Source organism: Podarcis raffonei, chromosome 1, assembly GCF_027172205.1.
Source record: "Podarcis raffonei isolate rPodRaf1 chromosome 1, rPodRaf1.pri, whole genome shotgun sequence".
Taxonomy (NCBI): domain Eukaryota; kingdom Metazoa; phylum Chordata; class Lepidosauria; order Squamata; family Lacertidae; genus Podarcis; species Podarcis raffonei.
The window spans coordinates 66,465,807-66,491,627 of NC_070602.1; the positions used below are offsets into that span (position 1 = coordinate 66,465,807).

The window sequence follows — 25,821 nt, forward strand, 5'->3', positions numbered from 1 at the left end:
GAAACATGCCTTCAAAACACTGGTTTGCAAAGCCAGTTAAACCATGGCTTCAAATCACTGTAATTAGTTAGACCTTCAAGGTTGTTCTTTCCTTGACAGCTGTCTGGGGTTATTAGTAAAAGAGAGTTCATTTTAACAGACTACCAATTCAAGATTGCTCTCTTATCAGCAGTCAGGCCTGGGGTAATTTTATTTTATTGAGATGGGTGCAATCACTTGACAATTTCACCCACGTGTCCAGTTTCACGAGTAAGTGTGTTTTCTCTCTCCTATCCCTTTGCAGAACTTATTACAGGAACTAAAACACCTAAAAATTAAGGTTGAAGAGCTGGAAAATGAAAGGACCCAGTATGAATGGAAACTGAAAGCAACCAAAGTAAGCCACACAACCATTTCACATATTATGCAGAGACAACCCAAGTTTGTCATGCAGTGTAAACTCAAAAGAGGCCTGCAATTCCTTTAAAATGTCATGTGGTCCTAGACAAGTTTTCTCACCTCCCCAAAGAGAATATACTTACTTCCATCGTTTTGCTATGTTTCTGCGTTGGCTGGCAATAAAAGTTGTGGGTGTCAAGGAGCAAAGGGCAAGAGAAGATTTGGGTGCAGTGTTCCAAAAATAATAACAGCATAAAAATGCTTTGTCTGAAGTTTTTGTGTTTCTAACATGCATTAGAGAAAATAATCTATAGTGGTTCTTTGTAATTTAATTTTTTGGATGAGATAGAGATGAAAAGAAAGCTAATGTTAATCTGTTCTTTCAGGCTGAAATCGCACAGCTTCAGGAACAGTTAGCTCTAAAAGACTCGGAGATTGAACGATTACAGAGTCAAATCTCGAGGACATCGGGAAATAATGAAATTGCAGAAAGAGGTAATGATGGGGGAATAGCAAAGTTGCTATCAAAATGTTTTGTCTTCAGTTCTGTTACTGTTATCCATTCTCAAATGGAGAATGGGGTATGACTTATTACATTTAGGGGAAATATTTTCCAGGAAGTGTAAGTCCCAAAGAGATTGTTTTGTAATCCTCTGTTTGTGGACTATTTTTTTCTCAGTTATCCAAAATGTGATTGCTCTTTTTATGAAAGTTTCTTTTAAAGCATTCCTAAATCGACACAGCAGTTTTATCCCTGTATCCTAATCTTATTATTATCTGTTATATAGTACATTTAAGCATACAGTTCTGTATACAATAAGTACTATAATCCACATAACCCATTTTACTGGAGGAGCGACGAGCTTTCAGCCTAGGTCACCCAGGTAGAAGTCCAAGAGTGGCTTTAATGTCAAACATATGGAGTCTGGTTGTTGTTTTTTAATAATAAAAAACAGAGAATAAATCTTACCTTTCTCTCTATCTTTTTACTGTTCCCCTTCCACTTGCTATTCTATCGATGTCAGGACTTCATAGGGCAATTCTATGCAGTGCTATGAATCTCAGCTCTGCAAGGGATTGCTTTCAATAAATGGTTAATATGAGTAGCAGGCTATACTGGTCAAATATGAACAGCTATTTGCAATGTGCAGCATTTATTAAGGCTATCTCTTACCAAAGTGATGACTGAGCTTTAACAATCCAGTATGATAATCCTTCAGCCTACCATTTCACGTATGAATGGCTGGCTCTCTCTAGTAGAAATCAATCCATTTGTTACTTTGAGAACCTCTTTTTAGGTGAGATCCGTTCAAAGATGTATTGACACACATTAGATATTATGTTGTTTGTTTATATAGCCTTGAGCTTTGGTATTGGTTTCCATTGTTTGTAGTGTCTATGCATGTTTGGTATAATAGGGTTTGCATGTGTTACTATTTCTCTAACAGTAACTGGGGAATGTTAGCAAGCTTGTTTCCTGCTGAAGTCCAGTGATTCCAAAAGGAGGAAGGTTCAAATATTTGAGATGCCTTGGGTTGCCATTCTAAATACTCAGTAGTATTTATAAGCCCCATTAAACCTGATAGTGTTGAGTGAACGTACATTCGAAGATGTTTACTCTTAATGACCCGAAAATGGACTTTGTTGCATTTCTTAACAACAAAGCTTTGTCACCCTCCTTGTCAACGTTTGAACACTGATAGAGATCAGCGGTCATCTCAAATTGTATCTTTTATTTCTGAATGCCTATTCTGATGAAATTGCATACAGTCTCTAATCTGTGTTCTTTCTGCATACCTTATTTGACTCTCTTCATTTCCCACCGTAGAGGAAGTGTATAGGCGAAGGCTAAAAGAAAAACGTAAGCCCTAAGATTTCGCTTTATTACTTTTCACACACAAATTATACCTAAAGTGCACTTCTGCAGCAATAATCATTCAATGTTGGCTCTGTAGTTGACTGCTGAATCGTAACATGCGGGATGAATATCTCATTGCTTACCGCAGACAGAATGGCTTTAATACAGTCAGATTTATTATCTCACACAAAATCTCCAATGTTGCGTAAGTGAACAGAAAATGGGCATTAAAGAGGCTCTGTCAAAGTTGGTGGACTCCAGAATAGACATTTGTATATTTAAAACCAAAAAAGTATACAAAAGATGCATTGCTCGTGCATAGCTTTTACCCCCACCCTTTTTGAAAAGGGGGATTTTCTTCCAAATCTTCGAGACCTAGCATTTTAAATATTTCCATCTTAATTGTGGATATACCTTCTTTTTGAAGAAGTCTTCATAAAAGTGAGAAAACCTTGACATAGCTCTTTTAAAAGTCTTTTTTCCTCCTTTAAATCTGACTGGGTGCTTGTGCCTTGCTTGTTGTTAAGTGTGGCTTTAAGAAAAGCAAAAACTGTTTCTGTCCATGCCACATCTATGTGGAAATGCCACTGCCTGCTAAAATATCATTAAAACACATAACCCACTAATTGGATCGCTCCCATCACTAGATTTGCAGTACAGCTGTGATAATCTAAACTTTATTTTTTTAAAAAACAACTACTGAATACTAATTCTCCCCCTCCCTGTACTAATATTTTTGCAACACTATTCTTCTTTTCCTTGTGTGTCACATTGCCATCTTTGCAAATTATTGTTTTGAAATGTTACTATTTTAAAAATGCCTAAGATTTGGGATAGTTTTGTTTAGAACACCTAGGAATGTGTGTTGCTAGGACAACTGCTGTAGTCAAATCAGTCCCTGCATTCTCAGTCAGCTGTATCTTCATCCCAAACCAAAGACTGTTAGCTCTAAAGTTACTTCCATGTCTGCAGCGAACAAAAAACGATCTAATGAATGCGTACAAAACTTCAACTTCTTCCCAGAAGTTTTTCTCTTTGAAGGGTACAACCTATTCACAAGGTATATATTCTTAATGGGGAAATGCAGACAGTGACTCCCATATGAAGACTTGAGAGCTAATAACCAAAACTTAAATTTTGCCTGTTGATGATAGTAGGGTATAAGGCAGTTAGAAAGTGAGCCCCTAATTAAAAAGCATCTGCTACTGTTTGGTAAATGGCTTTAGCATGGACTAGGATTTCTTTTGCACTACTTGGTACAGGGGTGTGGAGCCTGAGGCCCAGGGGCCAGTTGTGGTCTTCCAGGTTCCTGTAACTGGCCCTGAAGACTCTCACTAATCCTGCCCTCCAGTGCTTTTGTGTGGCTGGAATGTATGCTTGATCTGTGATGATGCCTCCCGCTTGCCTAATTGGAGAAGTGTGTGAATGAGTGTGTGTGTGTAAGTCCCTGGCTTTTGAGTGAGTGGAACACAGCCTTTTGTACAAAGGTGAGAGTCTCTTTTGCTGCCTTTTGCCCTTTGCACATTTTTGGTCCAAAAAAGTTCCCCCACCGCTGGTTTCCTTCGCCATACAATGGAGATAGATGAATGCAAGTAGCAACAAAATCTGTATTCTACCAATCAATAGTTTTCAAGCCTCTGCATCCAATGCCTTATGCAATTTACTATTTTTGAAAGGTCCACGGTTTTATTTTAAATAATGAGATATGTGCAGAACACTTTGTTTTCTGTCAGAGGGTAATTACTTTGGCTTTGAAACCAGCCATCTAGCTAGTTGTAGTGCTTCTTATTTTGCTAGAAGTGTTTATAAAACAACAGTTTTTGCACTCCATAGATATTTTTTTTTTGCGCCTGAATATCAGCAAGTGCTTGAAGATGCTGGTCATTAAATGTTTCAATCACAAAAACTTTAAAAATGGCCATTCCGTTTAGTGGCTGTATTCGGATAGCACATTAAGCACATTAACCCGTTGTGTGCCTCAACAAACAGTGAGTCATTTCCACTGTGCCCTTTCCCTAGCACTTAAAATCATGGTTTGTTGGAAGAGAAACAAACCATGAGCACTGGTTAGAACACGACAGTAACCAAAGGTTTGTTGCTCCTGCTCATTATATGGAAGGAGTGTGTCAGGAGCGATTTCAGCAGCATTCACTAGAGCATTCCTTGTTCATGATAAGCCATGGTTTAGTTGGAGGCCAAGAAAAGTCCATATTTTTAGCCGTCAGGAAATTAGAACATTATGTAACTTCCTTAATGTAGTGTGTCATGTCTGTTTTCCTTGAACATGCCATACCTGAGCATCAAGTAGGGGACCTCAGGAAAGACCTAGTTTGTGATGCAGTGGGAGGATGGAACTGGCAAAAGAAACTGGCAGCTTGCACAAATTTCAGCTCTTGCATGTCTGCATCCAGCCCATTGTCGATCTGTGAATGTTACTGGTTTTTGTTTGTATGTTTTTTAGGCACCCTGGAAGTGAGTGGAACTGAAGGGTGGCACATAACATTTTAAATGCATTTATTCAGGGAGGTTGTTTTTATCTCATTCCAAGAGACTTCTGCAGTGATGTAGAAAGATCTCACCTGATAAAAATGTGTCACATAAAACCAGCAGAAAGTGCTTGCCCTGTGGTGACAAGAGCTACCAAATTGCATAATTTAAACAGATGCACAGAGATGTAAGGCACTGGCACAGTTTTTTGTTTTGCTTTGAGAAGATTGCCGAAAGTATTGTTACAATTGCACATCTGATATAACATTACCATTTTGTATACTATAATGGCAGGTACCAATGTATGTGTATTTTCACCTCCTTTTATTTCCTTCTGAAACATTTCTTTTAGATCAAGAGGTCCAATGTTTGAAAGGAGGAATTGAATCATTATTGGCTGCAAATCAAGAAAAGGTAAGAAAAGTGCAACCGTTAAGTGTTGTTGTTTGTTGTTTGTTGTATATGCCTCCTTTTCCTAGGCTAGGGCTCAAGGCAGCTTACAGATAAAAATGGGGAGGGGCAGAAAAAAACTAAAAACTGAGAAGATCATTGTTTATAAATACATATATTTGGGCAACTCCCCATTTACGTGAGAGTTACGTTCCAAGGCACCATGCATTAAGTTAAATTGCACACATTTGATACACCATTGGAAATGCCTGCAAACACCCTCTAAACCCTTAGAAACCCCTTTAAAAAACCAACAGCACTTACCAAACTCCACCAAAATTGCTCCCTCCAAATCTTCTTGATCAAACTCTCCACAGGCCTCAACGATTGGTGCAGGGTCTCCTGGGATTGCACTTGCAAATGCTTGTGGGATTGCTAGGCACTGTTTGTGTGCCTTTTTGCCCTTTCTGGGTTCTTTTAGGGACGCTTTTACCATTTTTAAAGTCCCTTTCAGGTTCGGCTCTATGCACATGCACGCAGTTACTTGTCAATTGGATGTGCGTAAATTATTGATTGTTCCCTGTACATAAAGTAATCTATTTCATATACAGATAATAATAACAACATCCCAGCATGAACCCTTTGCTTTGATGGTCATGAAAACAGATCATACACTAGTGGCCAAAATGGTGGAAACCTTTTGGAGAATGTATTTCTGAGGTTTGATGGCTCGTAACACAAGATGACACCTGATTGGCTCCCTAAACACTCATGCTCATTGGCTACATTCAAATGAAGGAAAGCTACTGCATATCAACCTAAGCAAATTGTAGTTCCTTTTTCTGGTTATTTGGCTAGAACTTTTGATAGAATACAGATAATGGAACAAACTTTCTTGCATTACATTCTTCATTAAATTATCTTTCCATTGAAAGGTACTCCTCCAATAAAGTGGTATTATGAGCCATCAAACCTCGGAAATACACTTTTTCCAGAAGGTATCTGCCATTTTGGCCACTAGTGTATAGTGTATAGTGTACAGACTCCACTAAACCAGAAATAGTACCTCAGGTTAAGAACTTTGCTTGAGGATGAGAACAGAAATCGTGCTCCAGCGGCACAGCGGGAAGCCCCATTAGTTAAAGTGGTGCTTCAGGTTAAGAACAGTTTCAGGTTAACAACAGACCTCCAGAACGAATTAAATACTTAACCCGAGATACCACTGTACATTAAAAAATAAACAATGGAAACAGCAATGTTACAAGTATTCTTTTTGTCCCCTTCCGTGGAATATATCTGATTATTCCTGGTGCTTTTACTGGGGAAGGTATTGGATTGTGAGAGGTGTTTTATTCAATGCCCAGCAGTGAGTAAATTGCCCTTCATATCGTGTCTGACCATTATGGAAAGCTGTAACTAGTTTAAACTGTAGGCCTTGGTGCCCTGAACTTTCCTATGACTCACACTTTCTTGTCACACCTATTTTCATGAAGGAAGTGCCATGGGGAGAATTTAATCATAAGATAGCCTTGACCCCTCTCAACTTTCCATCACTGGAAACGACCTCAAGCAGGTGGTGTCTCATGACTGGGGAGAAAAATGATTGCTGGACTCCATTAACAGGGTGCCAATATACAGGCAGGCTGTCCCTACTGATAATATTTCCTAAAGCACAGAGTGGAGGTGTGTGGGGCCATGTGCCCCCACCCCCGATATGATTGACATCAGCACGATTTCGACAAAATGAGGCAAGGGTATGCCTGCAACATGTAACAAGCTAAATATGATAAAAGCATTTATTTATTTGCACTATTTATAGCCCACTGTACATTGAATATTTTCATTCCAAGAGCAGGGACAAAGAAATAAAAGGAAACGGAGAAAAACAGCAATATATAAAAAAAATCACAAAATCATATAAAGGCATCCAATAATCAACAAATTAACTGCTTCGTCATAATATGAAAGCAAGACTACAATAACAACAAATAATATTTCCCCCCAAAGAAACCCAGAAGAGAAACAGATTAATCAACCAGTGAATGGTCTTTGCAACAGTTCCCACCCTATTTTTCACTAATAGCATTCCACTCATTCCCGCTCTGTCTCACACTAGACCCTGTGTGCGTCAATAGACTCTCACTCTTTGACAACAGTCCTGAGGATTGTTCCCAATCCTGAGGAAACCCACTGGCCTCAAGGTCTGTAAGGCTGCCAGATACAGACATGGAGGAGGATTTGATGACCTCTTTCACCTCTTTTCTTCTTACCTGCCAGCACAAAGAGCATTCGGGGACCTCAAGGTCCACACTTATGTGTAACTACAGTAGAAATATGTGATAAGAGGGACAGATTCCAGGTTCAGCTTTCTTTCTCTTTTCTTGTGAGTGAATCATCATACAGCAACAAGTCTCAAGGCTGTAGGGACTAGGAAAGGTCTCATGGGCCTCACCTTATTCCCAGTATATGTAGATTCCTGTATACTGAAATCCTGACACCATTCAAATCTGTCTGTTTTACTTCTCTTCGCTTCCTTTTCAGGACCGCCGAATAGAAGAGTTAACTGTATTGCTAAGTCAGTACCGAAGAGTGAAAGAGATCATGATAGCAGTACAAGGTATTATTGGTGGATATACATCAGGTGGAAGAGCTTCCAAAACTTTATGAGGCAATTCTAACAAAGAGTTTTAATTTTAATATTCAGAAAAGGGTCATGAGGGGAAACTGAGAGAGCAGCCCTTGAAAGGCAGAGACCTGGTTTGTGTGACACAGTAATCCAAACAATGCCTTAGTGAAACTCTGAATATGTGGGCTCCAGTAGAAGAATTTCCAGCTACTTTGCTCCTTTCTGGTCCTTTTTGCTGACATGCCATTAAGTCAAGGTTTGACTTAGCATGTTGTCCAAACTGGGACTCACGATTAAGCTCACTAACCAGTAGCTGCAAGTGTCCAAGATACATTCCTGTGGTGGAGAACCATAATATACACAGTTTCTTCGTCGCCATTCTTATGTTCCCCAACAAGCTTCTTTCCTCTCCATTTCTCCTCGAAGCTGCTAAGCCGGTTAGTTAATGGTGATGCTTTGCTTGATTTACTGTAGTTAATAGTAAATAGGTGGCAATTCTTAAGCATAGAATAACTTCATAATTAGGCCTTTTGGAGTAGTTACTACATTGAAAGATTTCACATTAAGTATTTGTTAGCATATTGAGTGAATAGATCTTGGGTATTTAACCACCAATGGTCGACTTCATTCCAGTCACTTCTTTCGGATAAGCAAATATCCCAGTGTTTCATTCCATAGAATCTTGAATGGGATTGACCTCCCACAACAGCACACGTAAACTTGATAAGTGGGGCTGCATGGAATGTTTTATCCAAGGGATGATGAACTCGTGTGGGGCTATGTCCCTCCCCTTTGTCTGTGACTAATACAGCTTGGCTCTGCCTTTTGATACATACAGTTATGGTTATCAGCATGTGTTTGTGGAAGCCCTCTGCCTTTGGGGGGGGGGTCAAAGAATGGTGTTCCTTGATGCTTTTATAACACAAAGTTCATTGACATTAAGAACAGAGTTCTTGGACTAGTCAATGTTCAGAGGCGCTCTGCACTGTCAAAATCAGTTCCAATACATGCAGCTGACAATGAAGCTTCTGTTCTAGTTACATATAGGACCAATGCATTGCTGTCATCACCTGGGAGAGCTTACCTGCTTGTAAAGGTGGCAAACACAGAACAGCTGGCTACTGGTAACGGATCTGTATTTTTCGGAAGTCAGTTTGAGTAATCCTGGCTTCTAGTTCTTATTGGCAGTGTTAAGAAAGCTCTTGAGCATTCAGCCCATACCACATGTAACTTCCATGTATGGTCCTGAATACATTGTGTTTCTTTCTGGGAAACACACAGTAACAGCCTGTCCATCTTGACGACAGTCAGCAATACTGAGAAAGATGGAGGGGTGGTCTAACTTGTTACAGTGCAGCTGCCCCTCTTCCTAGGCTGGTGGTGTCACACACGTTCTCGAATCTTCATATGATTTGGCAAAGCAGATAGTGAAAGTTAATTTATTGTCTGAATTGTGAGCTGTTTATCCTTAATAAGTCATGCAAGTATTTTTTCATGTCCAAGAAGGAATAATTCACTTTTCTTGTTAAGAGACTTATTTCGAAAAGTTGCCTATGAAAGCATCTTCCCTTGCCTGACTAGACAGCCTCATGAAATGTTATACTTCCTGTCTGCATTTAGAATAACCCAGCCAAGAAGATAAGTGAATAAAATATATATAAAGCACAATGGGGCCCAGCATCCACTGAACATGCTTTTACATCCCCTACCCTACAAGGATCCTTTAAACTCAGAGTGACTGCTCCTTTGCAGCTTAAAGGAAATGTGTGGGAATGGAGAGAGGAATGGCTTTCTGAGACCAATCTCCACTCTTTCATCTATGATTATTTCTCATCCATCCTCAGTTGTTATGACTGAATAAGTTTCAGTGTTATCATTACAGATTTTACTAAACATGCGGCGGTTGTTGAGATGATAAGCCTGAGATGCTATTTTTAAATCATTGACTTTAAAATGTTATTTGCGGGGGGGCAGTGCTTGGCCTTATATTGCTTTTCTTAAACATGAGATCTAGCAAGAAGCCCACCTGAAATTGCTGGTCTTTTCTATACAAAAGACATATGAGAAGCTGGAAGTAATTTTCCTGTTTTGTAACCTATCTTGCACTCTCTAATATGTGAAATAGATGGGATTAGGCAACATTTTATTCCACACAGTTATATTTTCCCAGTGACATAATGTAACTTTAAAGAGCATGCTTGCCACAGCGACCCAGTTTGCTTTAATTAACTACAGAACATTTAGCTAATGTATGCACAACTGTTTTAGATTGTGAAAAATAAGTTGATCGTATCCCTTTCTTTCCACATCAGCTAGAATTGGAAAGCTGACCTGAGCCCTTAACTAAAAAACAAAGTAAGAAAAACTTTAATTAAATGGTGTAGGAATTAAAAGCTAAGAATTATAAACTAAACCTAACATTGAAATAAATGACATGTACCAGAATGCTGAATACAAATAAAGTCAATAGGAGGTAGACACCTGCTTGATTTTATTACACTTCCTGCTCATTTTAACTAATTAAGTAGTACTAAATTTAAATACCCTTTTCTTTTGAGCGTTGGTAATGAGAGATTTTTAAGTGTTGCCTGAATCAATTTAATCAGTTTGTTATTCAACTAAAGTTTTAATTGCAGTTAAAATTATCCTCCTTTTTTTTTACTGTTTATACAATCTATTCCAAATATTATCTCTTAATTGGTGGGTCTGAAATGAAGCAATACAGTGCTGTGCAGACACAGACATTCCAGTCCTTTCTTCCCTGCCAATGTTATATATATAAACTTAATAGCTTTTCTTTCTAGTTGTATAAAGCTAGCATTTTGGAGTGAAACAGTTGAGATGTTCCTTCTAGAGATAAAGGAACACAGGTAAGTATCCTCCCTTAGATGTGTATCTTCCACATAGGGATCTGAATCTCTTTTGGTTTGCTCTCCTTCCTTACTGTACTAATTTAAAGCAACATTGAACTAGTTACTAAGTTTAAAGAACATTTTAAGCTGCCGTAGCAAAGCAACAGTGCAGGCATTTTTCTAGCCACCTCCGTCAGAATACCTTATCCTTAGAAAGGGCCTGCCTTGGCCCTTCCTCTGTGATGAGGGTGGGGCAGCAGAGAGCCTTTGCTGAGTGAGTGAGTGAGTGAGTGAGTGAGTGAGTGAGTGCTGGCAACAGCTGGGGTGACTGAGGACAGTATGGCGAGTGAACAGGGGCTTGGGGACACCAGTTCACTGCTCTCTGCAAGCACCACCTGAAGCGATTGTCTTGCTTATTATCATTGTATGACCCACCTTGTAAATTCTAAAAGCCATGTTTTGAAGTGAAACCATTTCTAAAGAAGCTGAAAGCCACAATCTTGTATCTGAAATGACATTTGGGGATTCTGTGAGATTTGCAAAATTATACTTAGTTGGATATATGTGTCTGCTTCGTGTTGTCAGCTGTGAATTACCAGCTTGGTTTGCACATCATGGTAAGATTATGATCCTATGTTTGGACAACATGCTAAGCTGCGCAGACCTAGGAAGACCAGAAGCAAATCAGCCATGGTCTCCTCCCCAGGAGTCAGTATGTTCATATGAAGCTGTGGCTGAATTACATGCAAACATGACCATTGTTTCATTGACTGGAATATCTCAAAGCCTGAAGAGATTGAACTTTCACTGTGCTTGACACATAGTTCCATACCACCACCTGTTAAAAGGGGCTGTGAATGAGGATGTATGAATTAGACCTATATATGTTAAGAGTCATTGTGAATTTTTGTTTTTGTTTTCTAAAAACATCTTTTAACCATGCTCTGCTCTAAATTTCAAAATTTTATCATGTTTAGAGAGACACATCTAAAATAAAATATTCTATGCATCTAAATATTGAACTGATTAATTAGCAAGACGTGTTGGAAATTTACTTTCTAAATAATAATTTTATTGGTTCTGTCTGTTGGAATCCTTCTGTTGTAATACTATGAATAGTTGGCTGCTCGATTGAATAATTGATAATTTTAGGCTGTCAGTGATATTTGGTCTGTGTATGTATATATGGAATCCTCTAACCATGCACAATTTTAAATACCAATCCTTTTAGGAACTTCAGAAAGAGTTTTGTGTGGAAGCAGTGAAGATGATATTGAAGTAACTTTAAGAAAATGGAATCCCATGAATAAGCCCCAAATAGAACTATATAAACCAGAGGTTGGTTGGTTATTTTTTCCATTATTCTATATTTTTTTCTTCCCATAGCCATACTAAAAAGTACTTAAAATAAAATTCTTTTTACACAGGTACCTCCAGGGGAATTGAATCTACCTATGTTGCCTCCTCCACCACAAAAAAAAATGCTGGAAATGAGGCAAGAACAATTTTTCTTTGTTAAATCTGTGTTTCTCAGAACACTCTTTTTTCATATTGTAAAACATTCTTTGAAATACTTGCTTTTGTGTCAAGAACATGTGGTCAATTGGGGCAAAACAGTTAAATTTAGAATGCATCAAAAAGCCTGCTCTTTAAAATGTGTGCTTCTGTTTACCATTACGATTAACAGCGGAAGCTCCCCAGTTCCTTCAAATAACCTGTTTTCTGCAAACGGACAAAGCCTGGAAGTCCAACATAGGTAAGAAGAATAATGCTGTCAACATTTACCAATCAAGTTATCCTAGACATTTTGAATGGGGATCCTTTCCCCCAAATGAGCAACCACAGCTCCAGTTCAAAGGACCCTGAGAAATCCAGTGCAATTAGAGGTTCCCTACATTCAGGCCTGGCCATTTTAACTGAATGAGACTTTCCCTCCAGGGATACAAAATATAAAGCCAAATCCCATATTGAATAGTTGACCTGACACACAGTTGTTACTGGTTTGACGTTTCTGTTTTATTTCTGAATGATAAACAAGAAGATCCACTCAGGCCTATGGAAGTATCCAGATGTCAAAAGCATCATACATCTGGTCCTCAGGCCCAATTTAGATGTTATGCAGCTTAATGTGTAGATGGGGAGCATTCCACATGTATCCCATCACATTAAAAGCCCTTAATTAATTTGCTGGCCCATTAGCATGTAGCAGTAGCTCCACTGTGCTGATCTCACCCTGGCTGCTGACCACCTTGATGTACAGTATAACAAACTGAGACAGCAAATCACACATGGACATGTTTTAAAACTTAATGGGGAGAGCATGGAATGCTTGCGCAAGTAAGAACTTACCTGTGACCCTCATGTATAAACTAGACCTTAAGATTGCAGGTTATTTGATAGTGAAATCAGATTGCCCAGTTACTCCTGCTCAGTGTGTGTGTGCGTGCATTAATTGTTGCCTTTCTCACTTTAAGGGTGCCTCAGAAAAAAATATCAAGTAGTCTTGAAGACTTGCAGAGTGAATCCTTGGAAAAGGTTGGCTCAGAAATCTTTGCTTTGCCTAATAATTGTGGATTGCATGTAGAAAATTCTTAACAGCTGAGTCATTCCACTCTGTTCTTTTCTGAATTTTGAGATCAAAGGAACATGATTGGTCTGTGCAACACCAAACCCAATCAGTATTCTACCACAGCAATTACTGCTGGTGTATTCTGACCAATATATCTGTGCAATACAAGTCAGAGTCTGCCCAAATTGAATTCTGCATAACACTCAAATTGCACTCCGTTTGAAGGTGGTCTTTACTTGTTGTTGTTGTTAAAAACTGTCACCTTCAAATTGATGCATCAATCTAATAGTATTTAGACGGAATGTGGCTAACCCAGAACTACTTCCGGTGTTTCTTCAGCATGTTTAATGTGAGTTTTTCATTTTATGTTTGTAGTCTGTTTTGTAATGTTGTATATGGCAAATGAATGAAGGTCTAGCTTCTCTAGTTATTCCAGAATTCAGAGGTCTATTTTCTCCTTCTTCATCATATTCTGGGTATTTATTGGGTATATAATTTGGATGTGCAAACACTAGAATTTACAGAGATACATCACAAATTTCTATCGTAAGAGTTCCAAGTCTACCACTTGGCTCAAGAGTACAAACCATTATGCACTTGAGCAAAGAATTTCAGCTTCTGCCTAGAAACCGCACATCCTTCGAACCTGTCAACAACTCACTTCTGTGCACTTTGTGTTAATTATTGCAAGTATTTAAACAGTTTTTGTATATAAAACAAACAAGTGTTTTATATGCCAAAATTTGAAAGCACTTCCTTAGACACAGTGGGACATACCCCTCTGAGTCCTACATGAGGTTATGTCCATTAATTTCAATAGGTTTACTCTGAAGAGGGCTAACGTTGGAGGCAACCCTGTACACACTACCTGTAGAAAACAATGAAACAAATTCTATTAGCCTCTGTAGAAGCTGTATTTGAGATGCATTTATAAATTTAGAAGGGATGAGACACGCAGTAATGTCAGGTCGACATGGCGCTCTAAACTGAGGAGAAAATAAATCTGCTATTGTTCTCACTGAGGATCACTAGAAATTAGACTAAAAATGTCACGTTCCATTTGACACTAACATTTTGTTTGTTGCTTTCTCTCCCTCACATTTCCTGCAACTTCATAGCATGTAGATGCGAAACCAGTAGAACGTGATGTAGTCCAAGAGGTATATTAACTCCATTTTAACATTTACTTAACATAATCATCATTTTATGTTGTGGTTCTTCTCTTCTTTGTTTTCCCCTTGAATGCCTCTCTGTGAGAGTTAATATGCTGATAAGTTTGAGCAAACTAGTTAAGCTTCAATTTTTTGATCTTCAGTTATAGGCAAGTTTTCCTTGGGGGCAGCTGGATGAATACACATGCCAGTGCGATTGAGCTAAATATGATGATGCCATTCCTTGCTTTCCCACAAAGGCAGAGCCATGAATTCCCCATGGCTTCAAAGAAAACAAGTGTTCTTCATGCGCTGCAAAGAGTATGGGGGAGAAAGTTCTGTGTGCTGGAGATGATGGAGGCAATTGTGAGCTTAGGGGTGTGCTTAGCTCCAGGCGGTATTTATTTCGTGCAAGAATATCAAAAGTGATTCAGAAAATAGCAGCACACAAGAATAAAACAGTATAGAAAGGAGAGCATGCATTCTGTTGGTGACCCACAAAACAGTTAAACAAGTTTATGTACTTGCCAATGTCTTCATCTTTCCTGATCTTGCAATTGTCAGATGTTTCCTACTCAGCAGCAGCATCATTCAGAACAGGGCCACACCTTGCCTCCTTTCCTACTTCTGATGTCCCCAATTGTTATCTCAAATGACCACAACAAGAGCGATCTGATGTGAAAAGCTCCTCATTTCCCTGGGAATCTGTGCACAAACTGGGGAACATTCCACCGAAACCTGGTGCCACCATGGAAAACTATGTATTGTCCCAGCACTGATTCTTCTGAAAAGCTTAAAAGTTTGTCTGCTTCTGATTGAAATGAATATTGTACACTTTAGGGAAAAAATACTGAGTTGTTTTTTTAAAAAAAATGTTTTTTACAAAAACACAGAATAAGCCATTCGTGAAAAGCAGCAAATACCAAACCTTGCCAGGGAAGCTTCCTCGACCTGCACACAACGGCGATACTGGGGTATACAGTACTCCTTCTCCAAGTACGTGCCGTGTGAATGGCAACGAAGACAACAGCATACAGAGCCTGAGTACGTACTTCAGGGAGGAGAACAATAAGAGCATGCCTTCGTGTGATATGCAGCTTGGGTTTTAGCAGTCAGTCCGTCAATTTTATTGTATATAGCCAAAGGCCTTTACAATGGAGGATAGAGAATTTAAGGAGAACTTTCATCTAAAATCATACAACATAACCTGAAGCAGTTTACAACATAAAAAGAAATTCACAACATTAAAATATAAGATTGAAGTACATTCAAGATTGGAATGGAGCTTCTTGGCTGCCAGCGCAAATTTGGCTTCCTGGTGTGTAATATATAGGTGTTTATCTGCTAGGAATTCAACTGCCACTTCCTGTGCAGATTGACCTGGAAGCGAATTAAGAATTGGCGATATAAATTTCCTCTGGGCGTTGTATACAGGGGGCAAATCAGCAGGGAGTGTGTAATGTCCTCTGCCTGAATGCATCCATATATATACATTTGCGATCCATATGGGGAATTCCCCCAATCTCTCCCCTCTAAATATGCTGAGGGCATCTGTTGGAATTTTATTCCTACAAAGGCCCTCCATAGTTGTAGGAAGGTCAGTGTCTCAAGGTGATTGGTCTTAAATTTGGGGGTACCAAGTAGAGTAATGGGTGGCAATGATGGATATTCTGCCTTGGTTGGTATCCTGATCAAAAATCCAATTTCTAAGGTCACGTGGGCTAAAGGCCAAGTAGCTCTCCATTTGAAGACTATAAGCCCTAAGCTTATCTTGGCACTTTTGTGCCCAGCCCCCTGTCCTTAGTTGTTCTAACCAGCAGACCTTAGTAAGAGTGTGTTCCTTGAAGGCATTTAGCCTGCTCTACTATCTCAGATAGGCTAGATCAATTCTGACTGCTAGCAAGGGGATGCCCAACTCAGCTCTGACATGGGCTGCCGATGTCCCGCAGGAAAGCACCAAATCTGCCTGTAGGACCTCTATTTCAGATTTAACACCAATTCCCCAATATTTCAGCCCCGTAGAGCATTTGGACGATGATTTTAGAGACCAGGATCTTTGAATGAAAGAACCCATATAGCTGCCCAGTAGAATGGCCAGATATTACCATAGATTCTGGCGTATTAGGCAACTGGGCATATTAGACGACCCCCCAAATTGGCAGCTGCAATTTGGGGGTTCGTCTTATAAGCCCAGTTGCCTAATATGCTGGGCAGCTCCGCGCCGGGAGAAAGCCGCCCGGAGTGGAGCCCGCTCCCCCTGCTGCTGCTTCCGAAGCAGCGGGGGGGGGAGCAGGCTCCACGCCGGGTGGCTTTCTCCTGGCGCGGAGCGGAGCCCGTTGCTGCTGCTACTGCTTCGGAGCTGCCACAGCATTGGGGGGCGGGCGCCGCCCATACCCGGCTTATAAGGCGACCCCCGACTTTTTAACCTCTTTTTCGGGGTTAAAAAGTCATCTTATACGCCGGAATCTACGGTAGCTTAATTGCTTCCAGATGGGGTTTCCATTATGACTTACCATCGATAAGTAATCCTAGATATTTAAATCTGGCTACTTGCTTTAGGGTGTTACCGTCTACAATCCACCTGGACTTGGTAGTCCTCCTGCCATATAAAGTGACCTTGGTTTTATAGTAGTTAATTTTTAGATGCTCTTTTTTACACAGCTGTCCAAATTTAACCAGCATCCTTCTAAGCACATAGTATGATGCTTCCAGGACTTTGCTGAATTAAAGGAGGAAATCTGTTTCCACCTACTAGAAGGTAGAAAGTTGGATTTCCAAGTAGCTTAGACCCCAGGACTCTGCTTGGTCATGTTTAATGTGAGCCATTACAACAACTGGGATGTACAGAATATGGAATTTTGTTTACCCCTGCAAAGACTACTGTTAGACAATTTGCAGGGGAGGCTGAAATTCCATATGCCGAATGCTCTGTGGGCATGGCTTCATCTAGGCTAGCAGCTGCCATGCTTGGCAAGGCTGTGTAAAGGGAAAACCTGTCCCTAAGCATGTCTGCTTGGGACTAAGCTCCATTAAATACAGTGGAACATCAGTTAATGGACCTTGCACATCTGTCTGCAACCATTACCTTTTGGTATTGGAGCCCCAGAAAGAAGTAGACTACATGCATATGTCTGCTGCTTTAATTACAGAGTGTTAAGATGCCCCTTTTAAACATCCTAGACAATTTAAAATATTAAGTAATAGTTTCAAACCCTAGACTTCCCTGGGGAAAGCAAAGTTCTCTGGCTGCTCTCTATAAATCAAGCTGGTAAGTGAGTCTAAAGCGGAGTTTTGATTTGTTTTTTTGTAAAAAGAAACATCAACTACATATTACTGGGATTTATTTTGCGTTTAAGTGGGAACAGCCTGCATTTTATTCTTATTTTCTTTTTCACTTAGGAGTGTTCCATATGGAAAGCAGTTTTTTTTTTACTGCATAATACATTGTGGATCCTTTATAAAAAAAAAAATCACAGGTCTCACTTTAGACTATTTTGAACTATAGACAGCAGGCCCCCAAATGTTCAACTTCATCTGCTTTGTTACTTTTGCTTCCTGTCAATTTTTTATTTCCTGCTTTTGGCTTTTGGCTTTCTTTGCTTTTCTGTAACTTTCCTTTGCTTGAATTTCCCATCGTCTTTGCTTCTTCATGTGGCTTTCTGGTTCTTGGAATGATTGAAGATCGCATCAGGAGTGTCAGTGCACCAATCTTAGGTATCGTACACCTAGTCCATGCACAGCTTTTAAGCTAGAAATGAATTGGGCGGGGGTCCCCCATTACTTCTTGATTGCAAATATGAATTGCACATAGTGGACTGTCTGGAATCTTGATTTTTTTACACTGAAAGGGAAGACCCCAATTTAGCTCCTAGTAAATGAAATGTAGGCAGACAGTGCTAGACTTCAATCTCTGAACTAGAACAGAGATTCAATCTAGTGGTTGATTCTAATTGGAGCTAGACATCTATTACTTTGGAAAGAAAATTCATATATTGGAAAGGGGGAGTTTAATGTGGCTCCTTATATAACCATTTTTTAAAATACAAAAACCTTCCTAAATTTATTTTGGCAATAATGTTTTAACATAGGCACCCACAATAATCTTTGAAATTCAGCTGCCATAGTTTTTTCAGAAGGATGTAATTTTCAATCCTATATTCATATTACAAATAAGATGAATGTTAGTAATCTGTAGTTTTCTGGTAAACCATTTTATAATGTGATTGCAGAAATCTTTAGCTAGCTCTTTCAGTCTTTATATGTTTTGATACATTACGGGGAAGAAGTCCTCTAACTTATAATAAAAAATGCTGTTTCTAAATCTGAGAAGGATTACAGACCATTATTTCAGGAATGTTGCCAAGTAAAATCAGAGGTACTTAGCCCTATATGATTTAAGATGTTTTGGGGATTGTGAATTTTTTGTGAAGTTTTTCTTTTTGCATTTTATACCCTGGCTTCATAAATCTCAATGGCATTTATCAATCACAGGGGACTCTGACAATATGGATGGTACAATGAATTCAAATGACCTTTCACCTTTGTCATCGGGAGCAGAATCTGGTGCACAGTCTCCATTATCTCCGGAAAATAAAAGAAGTCCAAGAGGAATAAAGAAAATATGGGGAAAGTGAGTTTTTTCAATCTTCTGTATCTTTTTTTTTTTTTTTAATGCCACTACAGAGACCTAACTAGAAGCATTCCTGCTATCTTGGAAGTTCTTGTGTTTTTATGTTAAAGCTGCACCTTGCATTTTGATGTCTAGCAACTTCCTATTTTGAATCTTTTCCAAAAAGAATACGCAGGACCCAGTCTGGAAATTTCCCTGGAGATGATCTGGGCTTGGTTGAATTTCGAAGAGGTGGCCTCCGTGCAACAGCTGGACCTAGATTGTCTCGGTCAAAGGACACCAAGGGACAGAAGAGGTAAAGGCTGAGTTTATGCTTTCTGTTTTGTCCTTGTGGATTATTGCATGTTGAAATTCTCTTTGTAAAGTGTTTTGAGGTTTTATTAAAATCAAGTAGTATATAAGTTTTGTGAAGTCCTACAAAGAATTTTGTAATTTTTGTAGAGTCCTGTGGACTGTTTTCAGCAAAACTGCACCGTCAAGCAAATATCCCCCCACACACACACACATTCATAGAGCAGTGGGAAAAGCGTACCTCCAATTCCAGGAGAAAGTCGGAGCTATTTCCTTCGAAACCTTTGACTTCTTACTAGTAAATGGCCCATTGTCGGACAAGATCACATCTATTGCAGAAGTACTTGATAGCAGTGTCTGGGGCGGGGCCAGGTTTTTCTGCCTTTCTGTTCCACACTGTATCTTATTACCTTGTCCCTGTGGCATTCAGTGGGAATCGCTGCGAATGGAGCTTTTGTTTATTTGCTTTTGTTGCTTCCAAGTCACTGATGAATGCTTTCTTCAGCATTTGCAACAAGACTACATTGTGTGGCACAATGTTGCCTAACTGCTGTTGTGCCATAAGCATCAATACACCTGCCAACTTTCATGTCAACCATATTTCCTCATTTAGCCTTGACACAGTGACAAGAAAAGAGAGGGATTTTCTAATCAGAATGGAGCAAAGTGCACCATCCATTAAGTGATTTATATTCCAGTGTTATAACTGATCAAAGGCAAATGATACCTAGTGACATTTAATGATTCAGTATAACAGTAAACGGGACGCGGGTGGCGCTGTGGGTAAAAGCCTCAGCGCCTAGGGCTTGCTGATCGAAAGGTCGGCGGTTCGAATCCCCACGGCGGGGTGCGCTCCCGTTGCTCGGTCCCAGCGCCTGCCAACCTAGCAGTTCGAAAGCACCCCCAGGTGCAAGTAGATAAATAGGGACCGCTTACTGGCGGGAAGGTAAATGGCGTTTCCGTGTGCTGCGCTGGCTCGCCAGATGCAGCATTGTCACGCTGGCCATGTGACCCGGAAGTGTCTCCGGACAGCGCTGGCCCCTGGCCTCTTAAGTGAGATGGGTGCACAACCCCAGAGTCTGTCAAGACTGGCCCGTACGGGCAGGGGTACCTTTACCTTTACCTTTATAACAGTAAACAAAAGTCAGCCTCAAGAGGGTGTGAGATTCTCTCTCAATCTCTCTCCCCCATCAATAACCATAGATGATGATTATTAATTTGTAGCCTGCCCATCTGACTGGGTTGTCACAGCCACTCTGGCAGGCTACCAGCATATATAAAAACATAATAAAGCATCATACATTAAAAGCTTCCCTATAAAGGGCTGTCTTCAGATGTCTTCTAAAGGTTGTCTAGTCACTTAATTATTGTGAAAGTGAGCCTGATGATTCGAGTGCAAAGTGATTTGCCAAGTGTTGCAGGAAGCAGTCATACTGTTACACTAACATGAACCTCCATTCTTTATCTGTGCTTCCTAGTGATCATAACGCCCCATTTGCCCAATGGGGCACTGAACGAGTCTGTAACTGGCTTGAAGACTTCGGTCTTGGGCAGTATGTCATTTTTGCACGACAGTGGGTGACATCTGGCCACACCCTCTTAACAGCAACACCGCAGGATATGGAAAAGGTAAGAAATCTAGAATGACAATGGTAGCATTCTGAGGGAAGTCAGAGCAGCCAAGTTTCCCCCCTCAAAAAAGCTGACTCATCCTCATTCACATACAGAGTGGGCAAGATGGGGGGGGTTTGGATCCCACTCTTAAGTGTCAGAGAATTTAAGCTGACATCCTCAAATTGAAAATGGTGGTTCTGATCCAGAGGTGCACATACATACTGCAGATTCTAATATCCATCATGTTTCATTGAATAATTGCTCTTTCAATAGCTTCCCTTTGGTGAACCATCAAGCAACAATTTTGACTCCCTTGGGGTGTAAATTTTCAGAAAATAACCTCTAGAAAGTCTCAGAAATACATCAGGTAGTTGCAGGAGCACACTCTCTCTTTGGGGACAAAATGTGTGTTCCATCTGTCCAAGTGCCAAGTTGGCAGAACTGTTTTAATTTTCATTATTACTATACTTTGCAGGAACTAGGAATAAAGCAACCTCTGCACAGGAAGAAATTGGTTTTGGCTGTTAAAGCTATCAATACAAAACAAGATGATAAGTCCGCTCAGCTAGATCATATCTGGGTGACTCGTAAGTATTTTAAGTGGTAAAAATGAAATGAAAAAACTGCTGGTGAACTTTTTCACCCACTTTGCAAAATCTGTTTTGGTTTAGTTTCAGGGTGAAGGGAGGCGGGGATGAAAAACTCATATTTTATCTTCAAAAACTCAGTATACTATTATCAGGATACAGGGACTCAGAATTGGAGTTTAGTTTTTCATTTTATCAGTAAACTCCAGGAATAGTCACATTAGGGTTAAATGGCTTTGTAACACCTGCTAACAGTATTAATGTCAGTCTTCCTATTTAAGTGGCTGTTTTAATTGCAAAACTCGAAAAGATGAGCATATATGGTGAGAAATAGAACTCAGAGGTTTTAGAAGGGGCAGGAAAGGTACCATTTATTCTCTACATAAAAAAGAACTTTGGAAAAGATTTTTATATTATACCTTGGACTCTGTGTGTTCTGTAGGATGGCTTGATGATATTGGCTTACCTCAATATAAAGATCAGTTTCACGAATCGAGAGTTGATGGCAGGATGCTGCAATATTTAACTGTGGTAAGAAGCCTTGACCTTTCATAATTTGTACATAGAAAGAGCCTTTTCTTCTGCTCAAATAAAAGTTGGGGCAGAGGAGAATCCTCACACTGGAATTAGTTTTACATTTGGATTTTGACAAATTGTTCCTAATTTGTTTTTAAATGTATCAAGTCTAATTTCAAAATCATAAAACATAACACTTCTGTTTCTGGACCAGTAAGAATTTGTAGCCCATGATTTGTCCTCAAGGAACTTTGGGAAGAAGTTGTCTTTTCAGACCCTTTCCAGACAAATAGCGTCTGGAATACAGGAGACTGAAAAGGTTGGGAAATGGGCAAATTTCTGCCAACCTAGCTAGGACTGAGATGCAGCAAGTCCAGGCCCTCAACATCTTAAAATGGGGCTGTGTCCTACTGGTCACTTGCATACTGAGGCACTGTACCAAATCAAAAAGAACCCCCTAGATAATCTTGGAGGGAAACAGCCTGTGGGCAAAATCAGGAAACATCTAAGTGAGTGGTGTGCCCCTTTCCCTGAGTTACTGGAAGGGGCTCTGTAGGCTTTGGCAACCATAAAAGTCAAGGCAGCGATCTGGTTCATATCGTGCCTCCCAACCAAAACACAGGTTTCAGTTGAGCCATATTCAGGATCTTTGAAGGTGGTGGTGAAGGGTGAGCATGCTTGTTCCACCCCCATTCCTACTCATGAGTTGGAGGGTAACTGTTTGAAGCATGGAAGCCTCTTGTACTTGTGGAAGCTTCTGTGTGATGGATAACCAAGAAAAATCTGAGTCACATGGAGAATCTGCACAAGCAGAAGTGGGCTCCTTGCTTCAGATGGTTGCCCTCCAACTCGAAGAAAGTATGAGATGGAGGAAGACTATTCAATCCCCACAGCTCGACCCTTGTGTGTTGCTTTTCCCAGTTCCTGAATGCCTTAAGAAGACAACTAGGACAGACCACGTGGGTTGGATCTCAAGTTCTGATATGCTCAGCTCATTGCAGAATAAACTGTTGTTTGTTGACCTGGCTTGCCGCTTGTGTTCTCTTGCAGAATGACCTCCTTTTCCTCAAAGTCACAAGCCAGTTGCATCATCTCAGCATTAAGTGTGCCATTCACGTGCTCCATGTGAACGGTTTCAACCCTCACTGCCTACGGAGGAGGCCGGCGGACGAGGTGAGAAAGAAATCGTCCCTGTTACCATGGATTTCCTTCCTAGAATAAACCTTGTTTATCCACCCCCCCCTCTCTCTCCCACCTCCTAAAAAAGAAGAAGAGCAGGTTCTCTTCTGGGGTGAAATACATGTCAAACTTTGCAGATCCGTACCAAGCCAGAAATAATTTAGTGAGAGTGTTGTATGGGAGGAAAGACAAAGGACTTGTACATTAACACATACTCTGCAGAGGTATATTACTAGGGACAGTTGTTTGACTGCTAGTTGACCAGTCTAGGAGTTCAACATGAGAAGGAAGAAGAAGAAGAAGAAGAGTTTGGATTTGATATCCCGCCTTTCACTCCCTTTAAGGAGTCTCAAAGCGGCTAACAATCTCCTTTCCCTTCCTCCCCCACAACAAACACTCTGTGAGGTGAGTGGGGCTGAGAGACTTCAAAGAAGTGTGACTGGCCCAAGGTCACCCAGCAGCTGCATGTGGAGGAGCGGAGACGCAAACCCGGTTCCCCAGATTACGAGACTACCACTCTTAACCACTACACCACACTGGCTCTCTGGAGTGCACACTGGAAGCAGTTCCACACTGGAACCCAGATAGATGCAGAGCTCTTGCCCCAACAGATGCTGCCTCCTACCCCAGATTTTGCACTCTTTCCCCCAACTTTCAGGAGATAAATTTATCTTCACACTTTCTGTTATCTGGACCACAGGCTGTCACCAAGGGGTCACAGAGACATTCGCCTTCTAACGCCAGTGTCTGAGCATGTGTGCTGATTCTGAGGGACAGAGGATAAAGGGCCTGAGGGCTAGTTCTTGATAGTTCTCAGGAGATTAGGCATCTCAGGCTTGGTTGTGTGTGTTCAGCCACTTTTGTTTTGCAGCGTTGGCATGCTGAGCTTGTGACTAAGCTGGCAGTGCCTGTTGTTTCTTTCCTGGCAGCAGAGAGTCCTCTTCTAAGCTAAGCATTCATTACTCACTCCCATCATTTGCAATTCATTCCTATGACATAGTGGGCCCAGTGGCTTTTGTTTGACAATTGTAGAAATGTAAGGGCAGTTTGTAAAGAAAATGCATCTAATGGGATGCGCCCGCCCCCTTCTATCATTGGGTGCCCCTGCCCACCCACATTGGCTCGGGGGTGTCAGAAGAACTCCCAAGAACAGCATGCAGGGGGAGGAGAGTGAAGAATGTTGCCCTGATGGAACGGTCACCTTGCTGCAGTGTTGAATTCCTCCTGTATAGTTTGTACTTAGAAGCTTGGCTGCAGTCGTTGAAGGCCCTTTTAGAGAAAGGCTATAATGAGTACACACCTCATTTAACTTACTGAAATGCATTACTTTCTGAGCAAAACTCAGCAACACTGCAGATCTGGGGGGAAATTATTGGCTGCAAAGGAGGAATTGTTTTAACAGCTGTTTTCAAGCAAACAGATAGAAATAGTAAATGGACTTGTCATTTCTGTATCTTAACCGTGTGCATGTATGTATCTATCTTTTCTCAACACAGAATAACATTTCGCCTTCCGAAGTAGTTCAGTGGTCCAATCACAGAGTAATGGAATGGCTCAGATCAGTAGATCTGGCAGAATATGCACCGAACCTTCGAGGAAGTGGAGTTCATGGTGGCCTTATTGTAAGAAACCAGCTCTTCCCTTTTGCTTCCTATATATGTTTAAAAATCGGTTTTCCTAAGCATTTTTTGTACTATATGCTGTGAGCTGAACAAAATGAGAGTGTTGTTCGTTGTGGCAGGAAATGTATTCATTGATTAGTTTTAAGCCATTTGACAACATATAAATTACATTTTATAAACTTGTGGTAGCTAAGAAGCTAGTTCCCCCACTCTTTTGTCATTTAAGATGTGGATCTGTGAAGCTGAAATTAGAGAGCGGAAATTACTTTCAAATCAGCAATTGATAAAGTGTCAGCTGAACCTCTCAATGGATGGGTGCTGTAACAGGTGCATGCTGGGCAGGACAAATTGTTTTTCAATACAGAACATCCTTCGCAACATTGCAAGAGTCAGATGGCTTAGATTGAAGATCTGCAATTGGGGGGATTAAAAGTAATGATGCCCTTGACAGCAGGTCATATGGGGAATATTTTTGGATTCTTAGCTGTCTAAGGCAAAATAAACACTACTATATTCTTTGCTAGTGCACTGATTTCTAAAAGACAGCTCATGAAGCCATCACAGTACTCAAGGTATACTCAACTATATTGAGTTTATTTGCTATGGCTGATGAGAAAAACAGCCCATTGGGTATGTTTGCCTTGACCTGGAGATCCATATATGTTCAAATGCGTGCTCTGGCTTGCACAATTATTTCATCATTTCAATGAGGTGGTAAATCTCCGTGTGAAATTGGAAGAGCACAACATTCCCCCACCTCTGTTGGAATAAATTAGAAGGGATAATTACAGACAGCAAGCTCTGTAATTTCCCAGAATGCACTGTTCTTTTCTCATCATGCAGATCCCTTTCTAAACTCCGCCTTGTCATCATTATCATAATAATGTTATTATTTGTAGCCTGCCCATCTGATTGGGTTTCCTCAGCCACTCTGGGCGGCTTCCAACAAAAATAAAATGTCAAACATTAAAAGCTCCCCTATATAGACTGCCTTCGGATGTCTTCTAAAAGTTGTGTTGTTCTTTATCTCCTTGACATCTGGTGGGAGGGCGTTCCACAGGGAGGGCACCA

General features: G+C 40.4%; 1 protein-coding gene across 11 annotated transcripts in view; it reads left to right on the top strand.

The window, feature by feature from the left end:
- Positions 1–25,821, top strand: part of PPFIBP2 (PPFIA binding protein 2) — a 104,350-nt gene that overhangs the window by 69,993 nt on the left and 8,536 nt on the right. For 7 of the 11 annotated variants that reach the window (XM_053390634.1, XM_053390641.1, XM_053390722.1 and 4 more), the window contains 19 exons: positions 284–376; positions 765–873; positions 2,207–2,239; positions 5,076–5,137; positions 7,655–7,730; positions 11,823–11,929; positions 12,019–12,086; positions 12,279–12,347; positions 13,066–13,126; positions 14,279–14,320; positions 15,205–15,355; positions 17,993–18,025; positions 18,803–18,941; positions 19,108–19,236; positions 20,711–20,861; positions 21,322–21,433; positions 21,876–21,964; positions 23,000–23,122; positions 24,625–24,750. In XM_053390634.1, coding sequence (XP_053246609.1) covers positions 284–376; positions 765–873; positions 2,207–2,239; positions 5,076–5,137; positions 7,655–7,730; positions 11,823–11,929; positions 12,019–12,086; positions 12,279–12,347; positions 13,066–13,126; positions 14,279–14,320; positions 15,205–15,355; positions 17,993–18,025; positions 18,803–18,941; positions 19,108–19,236; positions 20,711–20,861; positions 21,322–21,433; positions 21,876–21,964; positions 23,000–23,122; positions 24,625–24,750 — 1,773 coding nt within the window. The remainder of the gene's footprint in view (positions 1–283; positions 377–764; positions 874–2,206; positions 2,240–5,075; positions 5,138–7,654; positions 7,731–11,822; positions 11,930–12,018; positions 12,087–12,278; positions 12,348–13,065; positions 13,127–14,278; positions 14,321–15,204; positions 15,356–17,992; positions 18,026–18,802; positions 18,942–19,107; positions 19,237–20,710; positions 20,862–21,321; positions 21,434–21,875; positions 21,965–22,999; positions 23,123–24,624; positions 24,751–25,821) is intronic. The other 4 variants (XM_053390651.1, XM_053390668.1, XM_053390703.1 and 1 more) reach the window with 2 other exon arrangements.